General features: G+C 42.2%; 2 protein-coding genes across 2 annotated transcripts in view; both read right to left on the bottom strand.

Moving 5' to 3' along the window:
• The window catches only part of rnf150b (ring finger protein 150b), a 28,162-nt gene extending 22,342 nt beyond the window's left edge, over positions 1-5,820 (bottom strand). The window contains exon 1 of the mRNA XM_082522484.1: positions 5,047-5,820. Coding sequence (XP_082378610.1) covers positions 5,047-5,497 — 451 coding nt within the window. The 5' untranslated portion in view covers positions 5,498-5,820. The remainder of the gene's footprint in view (positions 1-5,046) is intronic.
• A 4,049-nt stretch (positions 5,821-9,869) lies between these two features.
• Positions 9,870-12,043, bottom strand: LOC309699343 (tripartite motif-containing protein 16-like). The gene has a single exon (XM_082522336.1). The coding sequence runs from the start codon at positions 11,968-11,970 to the stop codon at positions 10,306-10,308; it is 1,665 nt and encodes a 554-aa protein (XP_082378462.1). The 5' UTR covers positions 11,971-12,043; the 3' UTR covers positions 9,870-10,305.
• Between the last annotated feature and the right edge of the window lie 1,689 nt (positions 12,044-13,732).

Genomic DNA, 13,732 nt, shown 5'->3' with positions numbered 1-13,732 from the left:
AAATTTATTTAACGGGCACTCGACTGTGCAAAGACTGATTTGCAGAAAATAACCTGGACACAGAAAAACGTGAACTGTTTAAAGCAAACCAACCACCCAGGGCTTTTTCCCCCTTCCTGAATTCATGGCATCTAAATGTGGGTGTGTAGGCCTGCCAGGGATCCCTGAAGGAGTTTCCAGCTGTCAGAGAAACAGCTGTTACTTCACTCAGCAGCAGAGCGACTCAAAAGAACACCACTTACGGTGCTACAGAGCAGTCAGCCCTGTTATGCAACTCAGCGCTAAGTCGTGACCAACATCAAACGTCACATGGAGTTTCTCTGGACATAATCGAATGACAGGAGCCTGTTTTCCATAATCAGTCACTGTGGATGCAGCGGGGCTGGGAATCCCTGATCCACACGACTGTTTCTGTCAGAGAGGCACTGTGTGGATGACGGCCACTGACAGCATCGTTTAACAAATGGAAATAAACTGATAAAGAAGCATCACAGACCTTCAGTCAGCAACTCTGAGAATATCTCTGATTTCTATCTCTTCCAATCCAGTGGATGCAAATAAAAGGTCAAAAAATTACTACTTTCTTGTTAAGTCTCCAAAATATTCTTTTTTTCTATGAGCTAAATCCTGAAAACTTAAATCTCAAACAAAAGACTTGATAAAACTTTACAAAATACAGCTTCACAGAAAGAGCCCTTGGTGGTTGAGCCCATTCAACCTGTAACGAGTCTGCATTTGTGATCGTTACTACACAGAGGGGATCTTCGGACTCAAAATGGTCTGTTCGATAAGCGACTATGCCTGTAAGTACCACTGTGCCACACATACAGCACTGTGCACAAGTCCTGCCCTCATTTCTTTACATTTTGAGTCAGATTTCCCTTTAATTTGTTTACACTGGTCTTGAGCAACAGCTCTGCAGGCTCTCTGAAGGTCTTTCAACATTTTTCTTATGACTTTGGCTGCCTTTCCACCTATTTTCAGATCAGTCCTTGCAACAGACCAGTTTCACATGAATGTTTTGTTGTTTGTTAACACTGACCTATGAATCAATTAAGCATGAAAAACCCACCTAACTCACAGGACCAATGTTGTGTCAATAAATAACACAAGTTATCAAATATTTTAAATTCTGTATTTATGCACTTTGTTACTAGCAGCCTGTTGCACAAGTACATAATTTGTTCCCAATTCTTTAGTTTGAAAAATACAGTCTGACAGACGTTAAATATTTTTGCACCAACAAAGTGATTCCTAAAGAGTTATTAGCTGAAAAATCAGCATCTCTCAGTCCTTACAGATGCTTTGGAAACGATACAAGTGGCGGACAAAAGATGAAGTAGCCGGCTTCAAAACAGAACAGAAATAAGCAGCAAAAACCCGACTCCGGATCTGCGAGATACATCTAACCCTTCAGTTGATCTCAGGTTGGAGGCTTTGCCACAGTTTGGCGCTGCATTTCAACCAGTGGTGTTGGGCATCTTCTCAAAGCTGATGGAATTATGAGCACAGAGAAGTACTGTCAAATTATAACCCACCATGCAGTACGGCCAGGAAAGCGTTTGATTGATGACAGCTTTATTTTTCAGCATGCCAGTTTTACCTAACACACAGCCAATAGAGTAAAAGCATACACAGATAGGAAGGGAAAAAAATGCACACACATAGTTGAAAACTATTGGTCATGGACTGGTCCCAGAGCCCAGACCTCAGCATTGTCGTTTGGATCATCGCGATAAAGAACAGAACTAAAAGGCCCCAAAACATGAAGCCTGGAGAACCTTTCCTGAAGACTACTTAAAGAAATTACAAGATAGTTCAGGTTGTGTTGACAAATTAAGGTCATCATATCAAAAACTGACTTTCAGTTTCACTTAATTTGTACCACCTGTTACATACTGTATTTCAATACATGGAAATACAGTATGTAAGGCAGGTATTTCCCATTTTCCTAGCAAAATATAAAGACATGAGGGGGCGGAGTCTGTACAGAACTAACAGAATAAGCACCTCATATGTCAAAGGAGATGAAAGGCAGATGTATCCTGGTGTGTTTATGGTACAAATCTGAGCATCAAAGACCTGGAGACAAAGATGACTGCAACATTAATGATCCTTCTACATACAGGTCATCTACAAATCCACTAATGTTTTTAGACATGATGGACTTCTTTATAACAAACCTGCATCCTTGTTCCAAACTCCAAAACTTTTCTGCTAGAAAATCTTGGATTTCCTGCCTGAATCTGCTGTGCAACTCACTTTTTAGATATTCAAATGCATGCCCGCCCGCATCAGTTCATGAGGAAAATGTTAACATTCATAGACATACAATATAAACATATAGAGTCACAACCATGAATATAAATGAACTCAAATAACTGTACACTCTGTCCTGAACTGGGGAGTTGTTACCCGTGTAGCCAACTCAAACTTTTACTGAGCAGACTTCTTGCAGCGGTGGACTCAGATTACAGCACCACACTCATAATTCAGCGAGGTCTTTAAAAAGAGCCACTCTGTAAAGCAGACTGCATGGCCAGGTGCCTGATTTCATACGTCTGTGGCAATAAGACTGAACTCAAATATTAAGAGGAAAGGTCCCATACTTTGGTTTACATCGTGTGTATTTTTTTATTTATTGTGTGGATGCCTGAATAGGCACACTATTGAGTTCCTGTTTCTCTTTATTCTTTATTCCACTATTTACTAGTTGCTTCCGTACACTTTTTGGCACTCAACTACTCCCACAGTTTTCATCCGATTTTCGCCATTCAAACTTTAAAAAAAATTCTGCTCTTTCTGCTAATGTGTGCTATGACTTTTGGTGCTCATAACTTCTATACTTTTTGAGATATTGAATTTTATTTGCAATATTTTTTGCCCATTTCTGCCATTTCATCCGTGGCCTCACTGATTTTCCTTGCCGGGTTGACCTGTGTTTTAGCTCAGTGAGTTGAGCATCTGTTCTCAGACTGGGAGGGTTCAAATCCCGCTTATGGCAACATTTCTTTCAGTTAACAGTTAAACTCTTTTCAACACAAATTTTAGCTTTTTCACCCCTTTTCATTAGAATTTTAAGTTTTTTCACCACTTTTCAGCACAAATACTAGCTTTTTCAGCTGTTTTCAGCAAAAACCTCTTTTGAGCAGAAATTCTGCTAATTGAACACTTTTCAGCAGAAATTCTGCTGATTCACCTCTTTTCTGCAAAGTTTTCAGCCTTTTCACCTCTTATCAGCACAATACTCAGCCGCTTCTGCTCATTTCAGCACAATTGTCAGTCTCTCCACCTCTTCTGTGTGAGAAAGAGTTTGGTGCAGTGAGATGAATAGCCGCCTTGAGACCTGAAGGGCCAGGTTCGAATCCTGCTCAGGGCAACATTTTTTTTTTTTTCAACTTTTTCAGCTTTTTTCAGCAGACATCTTCAGCGTTAAGGCATCCACACAGCATTTTCGCAGGAAATGCAAAATTTTCTAATTTTTATTATTTTTTTCCAATTTACGACCCAAAAAATCCTTGCGGGACTATTTTGAAAGGTCAAACGCCGATAATCATTTAGCGCCTGTGCTTCCTGCCAGTACGCTGATCAGACTGTGCAATTCGCCAACTCCACCGCCCTGAAGATGCTGGACCTTGTTCAGATGTGAAGACCTCAGTGAGTCTGAGAAACTCAGAGTCTATGCTATTCCTTGTCACAAGGAAAGGATAGCATGACTCGAAGTATTCAAGAGACTGAGAGAGTACTTTCTTTTTAAGAACAGCTTTTATGGGTGAATTGACAAGTTTCCTGCTTCAGGGTCGGCTATCCCTCCACAATAAAAGGAGCCAGCTGAGGTGGTTCAGCCATTTGATTAAGATGCCTCCTGGGTGAGGTGTTTTCGGTATGCCCTCACAAGAGGAGGCCCTGGGTAGGCTCATGTCATGTCCTGACATGACAGAGAGATTATGTCTCTCAACTGGCCTGAGAAAGCCAGAGAAGGTGGACAAGGAGAGGAAGGGCTCCTCTACTCAGGCTGCCACTGCCTAGAAAAGCAGCAGGAAATGGACGGACGGGTGGTTTGGTGGGTGCAACCGTGAGATTTCATGAGTGTGTTTACTTCAGACTTAACTTGTTAAGTGTTCTAGCCATTCACTTCACCCTATAATCCAGGGATGGCCAACTCCAGGCCTCAAGAGCTGGTGTCCTGCAGGTTTTAGATGTGTCCTTGATCCAACACAGCTGATTTAAATGGCTAAATTACCTCCTCAACATGTCTTGAAGTTCTGGTAATGAACTGATATCTTAAATATGCAGGACACCAGCCCTTGAGGCCTGGAGTTGGCCATCCCTACTCTAATCTAAATGGGGCAATTTCTTGCCCCAACAGGTGAGACCAAAACACCAACCACAACTGTTACGTCCCTCTGCAGCTTCTAATCGTCTCAGTGTTTTCAGCTGGTGCTACTCAGGTGTGGATAAAAGCATACCTGAGGCAAGCTTTCGGGGAGTGCACTAGTCTTTGCCTTGGTGGCCCCAGCCATTTGAGCCAACCTGCTATGCCATTTTAAGATAAAACTTCTTTTCACCTACACGCTGGTATTCGTCTCCTTTGTTATGTTGCGGCTTTTGAGCCGGGTCGTAACAACAACATATAAAAATGAGTCAAACCAATGGGTGGTGTCAGTGTGGCTATGTTCTACATTTATACTTGACACCAACTTAACCTGTACACACTTCTACATTTTACCCTCAACTATTTCTCAGAGTCCACAGTAAAGCAGTCCCCAGTGTGAGTGCACTCGTCCTTGGACTTGACATAAAACTAAATGACTCTGAAAGATGCAACACATCCCGTATAACAGAAAGACCTCGTGAGTTGGACTCTTTCCATGACATTTTTATTAAGAAATTAAGAGAAACACTGAACACGTCACCTTTAATCCCCATAGCTCACCCCAGCAGCAAACTACCCAACTTAGAAAAGCTCTACAAAGCCTCCTTCAGAGGGAGGAAATCCAGTTAAATGCGCATTTATTGGGGTGAATAAAGCAGAGCATCATCTACCTGGCATGGTGATGGTGTCGTTCGTGTTGGTGGAGCCCACATTAAAGATGACCACCGCAGAGGCGTTGTGGGCTGCAGCGTGGCGGATCTTGTCCTTGTAGGTGCAGTTGCCCCGGGCTATGAGCGCCACCCAGGCCCCGGCCTGAGCGGGCACCGCGAAGCGGGTGTTGGGGTCGCAGGCCTGGCGGTCGAGCGGTGCTGCGGGCAGGACCAACACCCCCTTGGCGTCCCGCTTCGGAGAGTGCTCGCCATATCGCCCGCACTCCGTCTTCTCGGTGCGCAGCTCCGAGGTGGCCGGGTCCACGTAGGTGATGTTGACGAAGGCGGTGTACCACTCCTCCCGCTCGGCCACGGTGAAGTCCAGGCACAGCAGGTGGACGAAGCAGAAGGAGAGCAGCCACGTAGAGAGGGCCAGGCTGCGGCAGGCCGCCACCAGCGAGCCCGGGGCCATGACGAGCCTCCCCGGGGTGAGAGCGAGCTGTGTGTCGGTAGGTCGGAGGAGCCCGGTAGCTTCAACGCTGGAGCCTCCTACTCCACCATGCTACAAGGCAAAACCACCAGGAGCGTGTTTAACTCGCTTATACTCCCCTTTTTCACAAGAAAGAAAAAAAGGCTGTTTTTAGCCGCTCCCCTCCTCTACTCTCAGGCTACCTAGCAGCAGACGCCTGTTAGCAGTCTCCATTTCCAGCCTCCACCGTTAACTCGATGAGAAACACCCACGAAAAAAACTCCTAAATGCGCACAACTGAAAGGAGAAATCACCACAGGAGTGAAGCACCAGGCGGTTGGCTGAGTGCGCGCACACGTTAATAAGTTGTTGGAGATTTAAAGCTAAGTGCAGCAGCAGGCCAGCGCGGCTGCATTGTTTTGACTGGGCCACGGTCCACTGGTAAAGTTACGGAAATGTGGACTGTTAGTTCCGGTTATTACTCTGCGACATAAAAGCATTTTACTTTTTTAATTATAAGTCTGTGGTGCTCGATTAAAACTTTAATTCACCAATAATTCGCTTTAATTCATTAATAAATAATGTCCAGCAGGTGTTCTGACAGTCAACCTTTACCAAAGAAATTCTAAGGTATTTTATTTTGAAGGTCACCACACGTTGTTTACCTGAAGGATTTAAAGCGCTCTGTTGGATTTAAAGAAATCAATTCTAAACAGCGCCACAAAGCGACACGAGGCGAAATCTACACTCTGATTATAGTTACAAAACTGAGTCACAGTTATAATGCCTTTATTATTTTTTCGGAAGAGGGCTAATTAATAGCAAATTAACTGTACATTATATTTTTGTCTTTTTATCTTTTGCATTCTTCACCAAATAACCTTTCATGTTCATCTTTATATAATCTTCAATAAAGCCATATTTAAAATTATATTCACATTTGTTGACTGTATGGTATAAGGCAAGGCAGGGGAAGGCAAGTTTATTTATATAGCACAATTCAACAACAAGGTGATTCAAAGTGCTTTACAGAGACATTGAAAAACAAATTAAAAAGCATGATTTAAAATTGATTAAAAAAACAGTAGATACAATCAGAACAGTAGATAAAATCAGTAGTTAAAATATAAGTTTTGAAATTTAAGCTTAAAAGTGTGGATTTGGTGTTTTAGTCAAATGCAGCTGAGAACAGGTGAGTCTTCAACCTGGATTTAAATAAACTGAGTGTTTCAGCTGATCTGAGGCTTTCTGGGAGTTTGTTCCAGATATAAGGTAAATGGCCTGTATTTATATAGCGCTTTACTAGTCCCTAAGGACTCCAAAGCGCTTTACATATCCAGTCATCCACCCATTCACACACACTGGTGATGGCAAGCTACATTGTAGCCACAGCCACCCTGGGGCGCACTGACAGAGGCGAGGCTGCCGGACACTGGCGCCACCGGGCCCTCTGACCACCACCAGTAGGCAATGGGTGAAGTGTCTTGCCCAAGGACACAACAACCGAGACTGTCCAAGCCGGGGCTCGAACCAGCAACCGTCCGATTACAAGGCGAACTCCCAACTCTTGAGCCACGATTGCCCCATATGGAGCATAAAAGCTGAATGCAGCTTCTCCATGTCTGGTTCTGACTCTGGGAACTGATAAAAGAACAAAGCAAATAAATAAATAAATGTTACAACATTATAAAATAGTCTGACAAAAGTAATGATCTTTGTTGTTACTATAAAACAACACGTACTACCAAAATTGATATCATAAACACACTGAAAGCTCTCTGACACACAGAGAGAGAATTTATTCAGGACCTTCTCTCTTTGCCTGTTTATATATAGGTAGTCACTAATATTCTGCTTCCAAAGACTGAAAAGAAAATATGCAGACATGTAAGGCATGTACAGGCCAGCTAGGATTAGATGGTGACTTACAGAGTACACACTCCAGATTTCAGCAAGAGAAAATAAAGACACAATAAGCCAGGTTCTCGACCATAACTTTCCTAATGAGGCAGAGGACATAGGTCAGAATAGCGATATGCATGATCCAGTTTCTGAGAAGGACAACGGTATAGAGCATCAATCAGAAGACACAGACACATCTGATGAGTCTGAGGAGGAAGTCTCAGGTGCTCAAGCTGCTCCCACCCCTCGTGAAATGTGCAAATCCTTAAGCGATAAAGTGTCTTAGAGCTCAGTATATATATAGCTTCTATATTGGCTTCCCTTCATTGGCTTCCTGTTAAATCCAGAATTGAATCCAAACTCCTGCTCCTCACATACAAGGTCTTAAATAATCAGGCCCGGTGTTATCTTAATGACCTTGTAGTACCATATCACCCCATTTGTGCCCTTCACTCTCGCACTACAGGCCTACTTGTTGTTCCCAGAGTGTTTAAAAGTAAAATGGGAGGGAGAGCCTTCAGTTTTCAGGCCCCTCTTCTGTGGAACCAGCTTCCAGCTTGGATTCAGGAGTTAGAGCCCCTCTCTAGCTATAACACTAAGTGCAATAATCTTTTCTGGCATCGTTGTATTTTTACTCAGTTGTATATAGCATTCGTATTCTATTTTTATCTTATTGTATATTTTTATTCTATTTTATTCTACTGTATATAGTATATTATTTTATTCTATTCTGTACAGCTGTGTACTGTATTTATTCTTATTGTATTCTAATTTTTGCGTCATAACTTTTGCACTGTCCACTTCCTGCTGTGACAAAACAAATTTCCCACGTGTGGGACTAATAAAGGTTATCTTATCTTATCTTATCTTATCTTATCTTATCTTATCTTATCTTATCTTATCTTATCTTATCTTATCTTAAGATCAGGCTTAAAACTTCCCACCCCTTGGTAAACCTGGTTCTGCTGGAGGTTTCTTTCTGTTAAAAGGGAGTTTTTCCTCGCCACTGTCGCCAAAGTGCTTGCTCATAATGGGTCATGTGACTCTTAGGTTTTCTCTGTATTCTTCGCATTATTGTAGGGTCTTTACCTTATAAAGCTTCTCGAGTTAATTGTTGTTGCACAAAGGAGTATTAGGGCCACGTTAAAAAAAAATATTATGGGTCACATTGAAAATAAAGTTGCAGTTTTGAGATTCAAATCGTAATTCACTTTAGAAAAAAAGTCAAAATCTGGAGATTACAGTTGTTTTGAGACAAACTGCAATGGTTGCTCTACCCTCTGAGTTAGTGAAGTTGTGCTTCAGAATCAGTTTTAGTAACAAGGCAGGAAACGGTTTCTCTTTTAGCACATAAACACAGTGTGGCAATCAGCATCAGGGCCTTGAGAAGAAGGAAGGAAGTAGCGTACAAATATTTCTTTACTGTACTTAAGTAGAATTTGCAGTAGCGTTTTACTTGAGTACTTATTTTTCTGACGTTTTACTTTCTACTCCTTACATTTTCAAAACAGACTCGTCAATTTAGGTTTAACACCTTTAAGGGTGAGTTATTATTTTGTCACTGCAGGCCTCAAATCAAACCGCTTTGAGGTTAAACAGTAAAAGCTTTATGCTGAGAAATGTGTGATATTATACCAAACTCCTCGCCTTCATCTGTTTGAAGTTTCTCACTCAGAACATCCTTAAAAGCAGCTACAACAGATGCTGCTGCCTTGGTTTGAAGACATCTGACCCATGCATACTTAGAAAATCCATCTATACATGGCAGTAATATCTTACATTATCATTATCTGCACAATATTCACCCATATCAGCCAAATCAGCCTCAAACTGTTTGTCGAGTCCACTAATCAAAACTCTGTTTCTGGGAAAATGTCTTCTTGCTGGTTTATGAATTGTGTAAGTATCTTCCCAACAAAGACCTCTCTAGCTTAACAGGCAACACTGAGTTGTATTTTATATTTTTTATTATTTCAACAACTTTACAGGACAAATTTACATGCAGGACAGAGACATTTCTGCCTCTGTCACTCAAAAAGTGTACAATATATTTGTTTTAACTTTTAATCATAATAACACAGAAATAAACTTTTTACAACGAATCATCCATCAGTAAAAATCAATTCCAATACAACATATTCAACATTCATATAAAAAAAAAAATTCCAACTCTTTTTTCTGAAGCATGACAAATATTTCTAGCTGTTTTACTCCGCTATGCACATTAGTCTTTGTTCTTGTCATGTCTGTGTTTGTCCACCAGGTGTCTCCCTCAGCTCATTTTCTCCAAATCAGAAGCATCAGATTTGTGGAGACGCTCTGCCTGCCAGACACAGCTCAGGCCTGTATCATTTAGTTTTGATATTTACATGTATAAATGATCAAATGTGAATAGATTTTCATACGAAAAAAGACATTAAATGTCATCACTTTACATACAATAATGATAATCTAATATCAAAAACCTTGAGGATTCAATGTTTTGTTACATTTTAAAAGTTCAAACCTCAAAGACATTAAGTTTACAGTCATATATGATCAAGAAAATCAACAATCTTCACATTTCAGAAACTGGAAGCAGCTTTAAATGTGACTAAAATAATGATAAAACAATCAATTCTCTAATCATTGACTAACTGATAAATCACTGCAGCTCCAATATATTGTTGCATTTGACAACCCACTACAGCAACTACAGAATAAAAGCACTAACCAGACTGATGACAGATTTCAAACATGCTGAATATGAAGAGTAGTATCATTTAAACTCACATGATTATCAGCCATAAGAACAAATTCAGATTTATATTGATGTAAGGTATATAAATGTAAGTACAGTTTGAATCAGTGCAATATTATTTTCACACATCAATGGACCACTGAACTTCTCAGCTTCTAAAATGTAAAGACTACACCAGCTCTGCAGTGGCTCCAACTCCATAAAGGTAAAGTCCAGCATAGAGCGGCTGAGTGAATGTGGTCTGGACTCTGTGGAGGAGAGTCATGGTTTCAGAGACGCTGTAGAAAGACAGAATACCTGCTCTGTGATCCAGGTACACTCCTACTCTGGAGGACCGAGGACCTGAGAGGACAGTGTGGACATTGTTGTGCCAAAATCTATAACCGTTTGTGTACCAATATAATGCCCAAGACTTGTCATTGTATCCAAAACCACATTCTTTGTCCCTCCCTGCTCTGCTTATATTCTTGTATGCGACTGCAACACCAACTCCTCTCCCTCTCCACTCCACCTCCCAGTAACAACGTCCAGTCAGACTCTCTCTACTCAGGACCTCTTCCCATCCAGTGAATCTGTCTGGATGATCAGAATAAGACTGTTCTTGTTTCATCAATGTTACTTTTCTGTTCCCCTCAGATAATAACAGACGTCTGTGAGTTGTGTTTGGATCCAGTGTGATTTCATGTGAATATTTTAAGAATCCAGCTCTGGTCTTTGGCTCTGCTGGTGACAGTAAAACATCCTCTTCAGTGACTGTCAGTGAGATGTTTGTCCATTCCTCTCTCAGAATGTCCTGTAGTTTATCTCTGGTCTCTGACACAGCTGCTGTCACATCCTCAAAGTAGCTCAGAGGACGAATATTGATGCTGGATGAGTGTGTAGACTCACTGAGTGCTGACAGTGAGGGGTAGTTGTGTAGAAACTGGTTGTGATCCTCTGTGTGTGAGAGCTGCTCCAGCTCGCCGTCTTTCCTCTTCAGCTCAGCGATCTCCTGCTCCAGCTTCTCCTGAAGCTCTTTGACTCGACTCACTTCAGTTTCCTGCTGGGATCTGACCTGCTGCTTCACATCAGAGCTTCTTTTCTGGAGGAGACGGATCAGCTCAGTGAACATCTTCTCACTGTCCTCCACTGCTTTATCAGCAGAGCCATTGATGGCCTCCACCTCCTGTTGAAGCAGCTTCACATCTTTCTCTCGCTCCTGGATTCTCTGCTGGATGTTTAGTCGTCTCACCTCGAGCTCCTTCTGCTTCTCAGTCCTTTCTGCTGCAGCTGGGACTGTTTCATGGCCTTTATGTTCATCCATCAAGCAGAGATAACAGATACTCTGCTGATCAGTACGACAGAAAATCTTCATCACCTCATCATGACGAGAGCAGATGTTCTCCTGGAGCTTCTTGGAGGGGGCCACCAGCTTGTGTTTCTTTAATGGAGCTGCATCATAGTGAGGTTGGAGGTGTTTCTCACAGTAAGAGGCTGGACAAGATAAACAGGACTTGATGGCTTTCAGTTTCAACCCAGTGCAGACATCACAGGCCACATCTTCAGGTCCAGCATAGCAGTGATCAGCTGGAGCAGCTTGGAGTCCAGTCTTCTTCAGCTGCTCCACTAAAGCTGCTAACATGGTGCTTTTCTCCAGGACAGGCCTCGGTGTGAAAGTCTTCCTGCACTGAGGGCAGCTGTGGATTCCCTTCCTGTCCTCTCCATCAAAGTGGGATTTAATACAGTTCCTGCAGTAGCTGTGTCCACAGGTTGTAGTCACCGGATTTATCAGTAGATCCAAACAGATGGAACAAGAGAAGGTTTCTCGGTCCAGCTGAACTCCTTTCTGCGCCATTTCTCCTCTCAGTGTCAGTGACTGTGTGAGTTTATCTTCGTAATAACTGAAACTCGTCTGAGCTCTGATCTCAAAAACCTGTATTTCTGCAGTGAATGGAGCCTGTCAGCTCTTACATGTCACCACATGTTGGTTACACCCATCTTCAAAGTGCAGATCTGAAGGGGAGGGAACGAGGAAACATTTGGAGAGAGAGGAGTTCCTGTGTTTAAGCAGGAAAAAGAGGATTTTCAGGCTGTGCTTCATTCCAGGAAGAGGAGCAGTTTGAGAGTGATACTGTCTTTTTAACCCAGGGGTCGGCAACCTTTCTGATGATGAGTGCCATCTAAAATTCCCTCACAAGTCAACGTGCCATATGATTGCAAGAGCAATAAATTTAATAGACTTAGAGACTTGGACTTAGAGCTTTTTATTGTCGTTGTGCAGTTTCTTGCACAGCAAAATTGGGCAGCTGGACCACAAATGTGCAAAAGTAAGAAGAAGAGAAACCAATATGCAACAAGGGGGGGGGGGGGGATAAATAAATTAAATAAAATAAAAAGCATATATGAGAGTGACACTTTATACATAGTGTATGTGCAAGAAACATTGAAACAGAAACAGAAACATAAATAAAATGTCCATTATATAATAAATAAAAAAGTATGGAGAGGCCATGGTCATTTTGCGTGGAGATGGTACTTCTACCAGAATATTTCACGGGACTGAAAAATATTGCACACACCAAGCATATTGCACATGGGCCAAACATATTCCACAGAACATGGAAATACTGAGATATTGCACATAGATGATCAACAGCAGTGTCAGGGTGGATGTGTTGGGGAAGTCTGTACACACTCTTAGTTTGCATTAAGAGTTCTGAGAGCCCACGGGAAGAAGCTGTTCTTTAGTCTGTTGGTTTTGCACCTGATCGAGCTGAGCCCTTTTCCAGAGGGCAGGATGTTGAAGAGGTGGTGGTTAGGATGGAGGTGGTCCTTTATAATTGCCCTGGCTCTGGAGAGACATCTTGAGCTGGCAATTAAGTCCAGGGAGGGGAGTGGACAGCCAATCACCTTCTCTGCAGTTCTGATGACCCTCTGTAGTCTCTTCTTGTCAGCTGTTGTGCAACCAGCATACCACACAGGGATGGCGTGCACCAGCACACTCTTGATATTGGCACGGTAGAAGGACACTAGGAGTTCAGTCTGCAGCCTGTTCCATCTCAGAACCCTCAAGAAATGGAGGCGCTGCTGGGCTTTCTTTACTAGGGCTGATGTGTTTGTGGACCAAGATAGGTCCTCAGATATGTGGGTGCTGTAAGGGTGTGTTTTAACTGATGAAACGGTGCCATACTCAGGCTCGGACATCTGATTGCTGCCTTTTACAAGCTTTATTGCACAAGTATAAGCTAACACCACTACAGTAACTGTGCCTTTACAGAAGCGAGGTAATCAACTGAAAGACACTAAATAAAACAACCATACAAGAGTAATAAAGCAACCCTATTAATGACAGTACAGTTTGGTAATAGTCATGTTTATAACTTTAACACGTTTTTAATCAACACAGAAAGTCACCAGATTTGATCCCCACACCAAAGAGTCCACAGTATGTAAGTATTTCTCGGGTAGTCAGGGGGACGAACCACATCCCTCTAGCTACTTTACTGGCAGTAACACCACCAGCCTCCTTACGTACCTGTGGAGAATGGTGGAATGACCTTCAATTATGTCTGCATGAACTGCTCTTGAAGCCATACAACTAAAAACTACACCCCAGA

The sequence above is a fragment of the Aulonocara stuartgranti genome (genome assembly GCF_965226115.1).
Source record: "Aulonocara stuartgranti genome assembly, chromosome: 3".
NCBI classification, from domain to species: domain Eukaryota; kingdom Metazoa; phylum Chordata; class Actinopteri; order Cichliformes; family Cichlidae; genus Aulonocara; species Aulonocara stuartgranti.
This window is presented reverse-complemented; position numbering and strand designations above follow the sequence as displayed.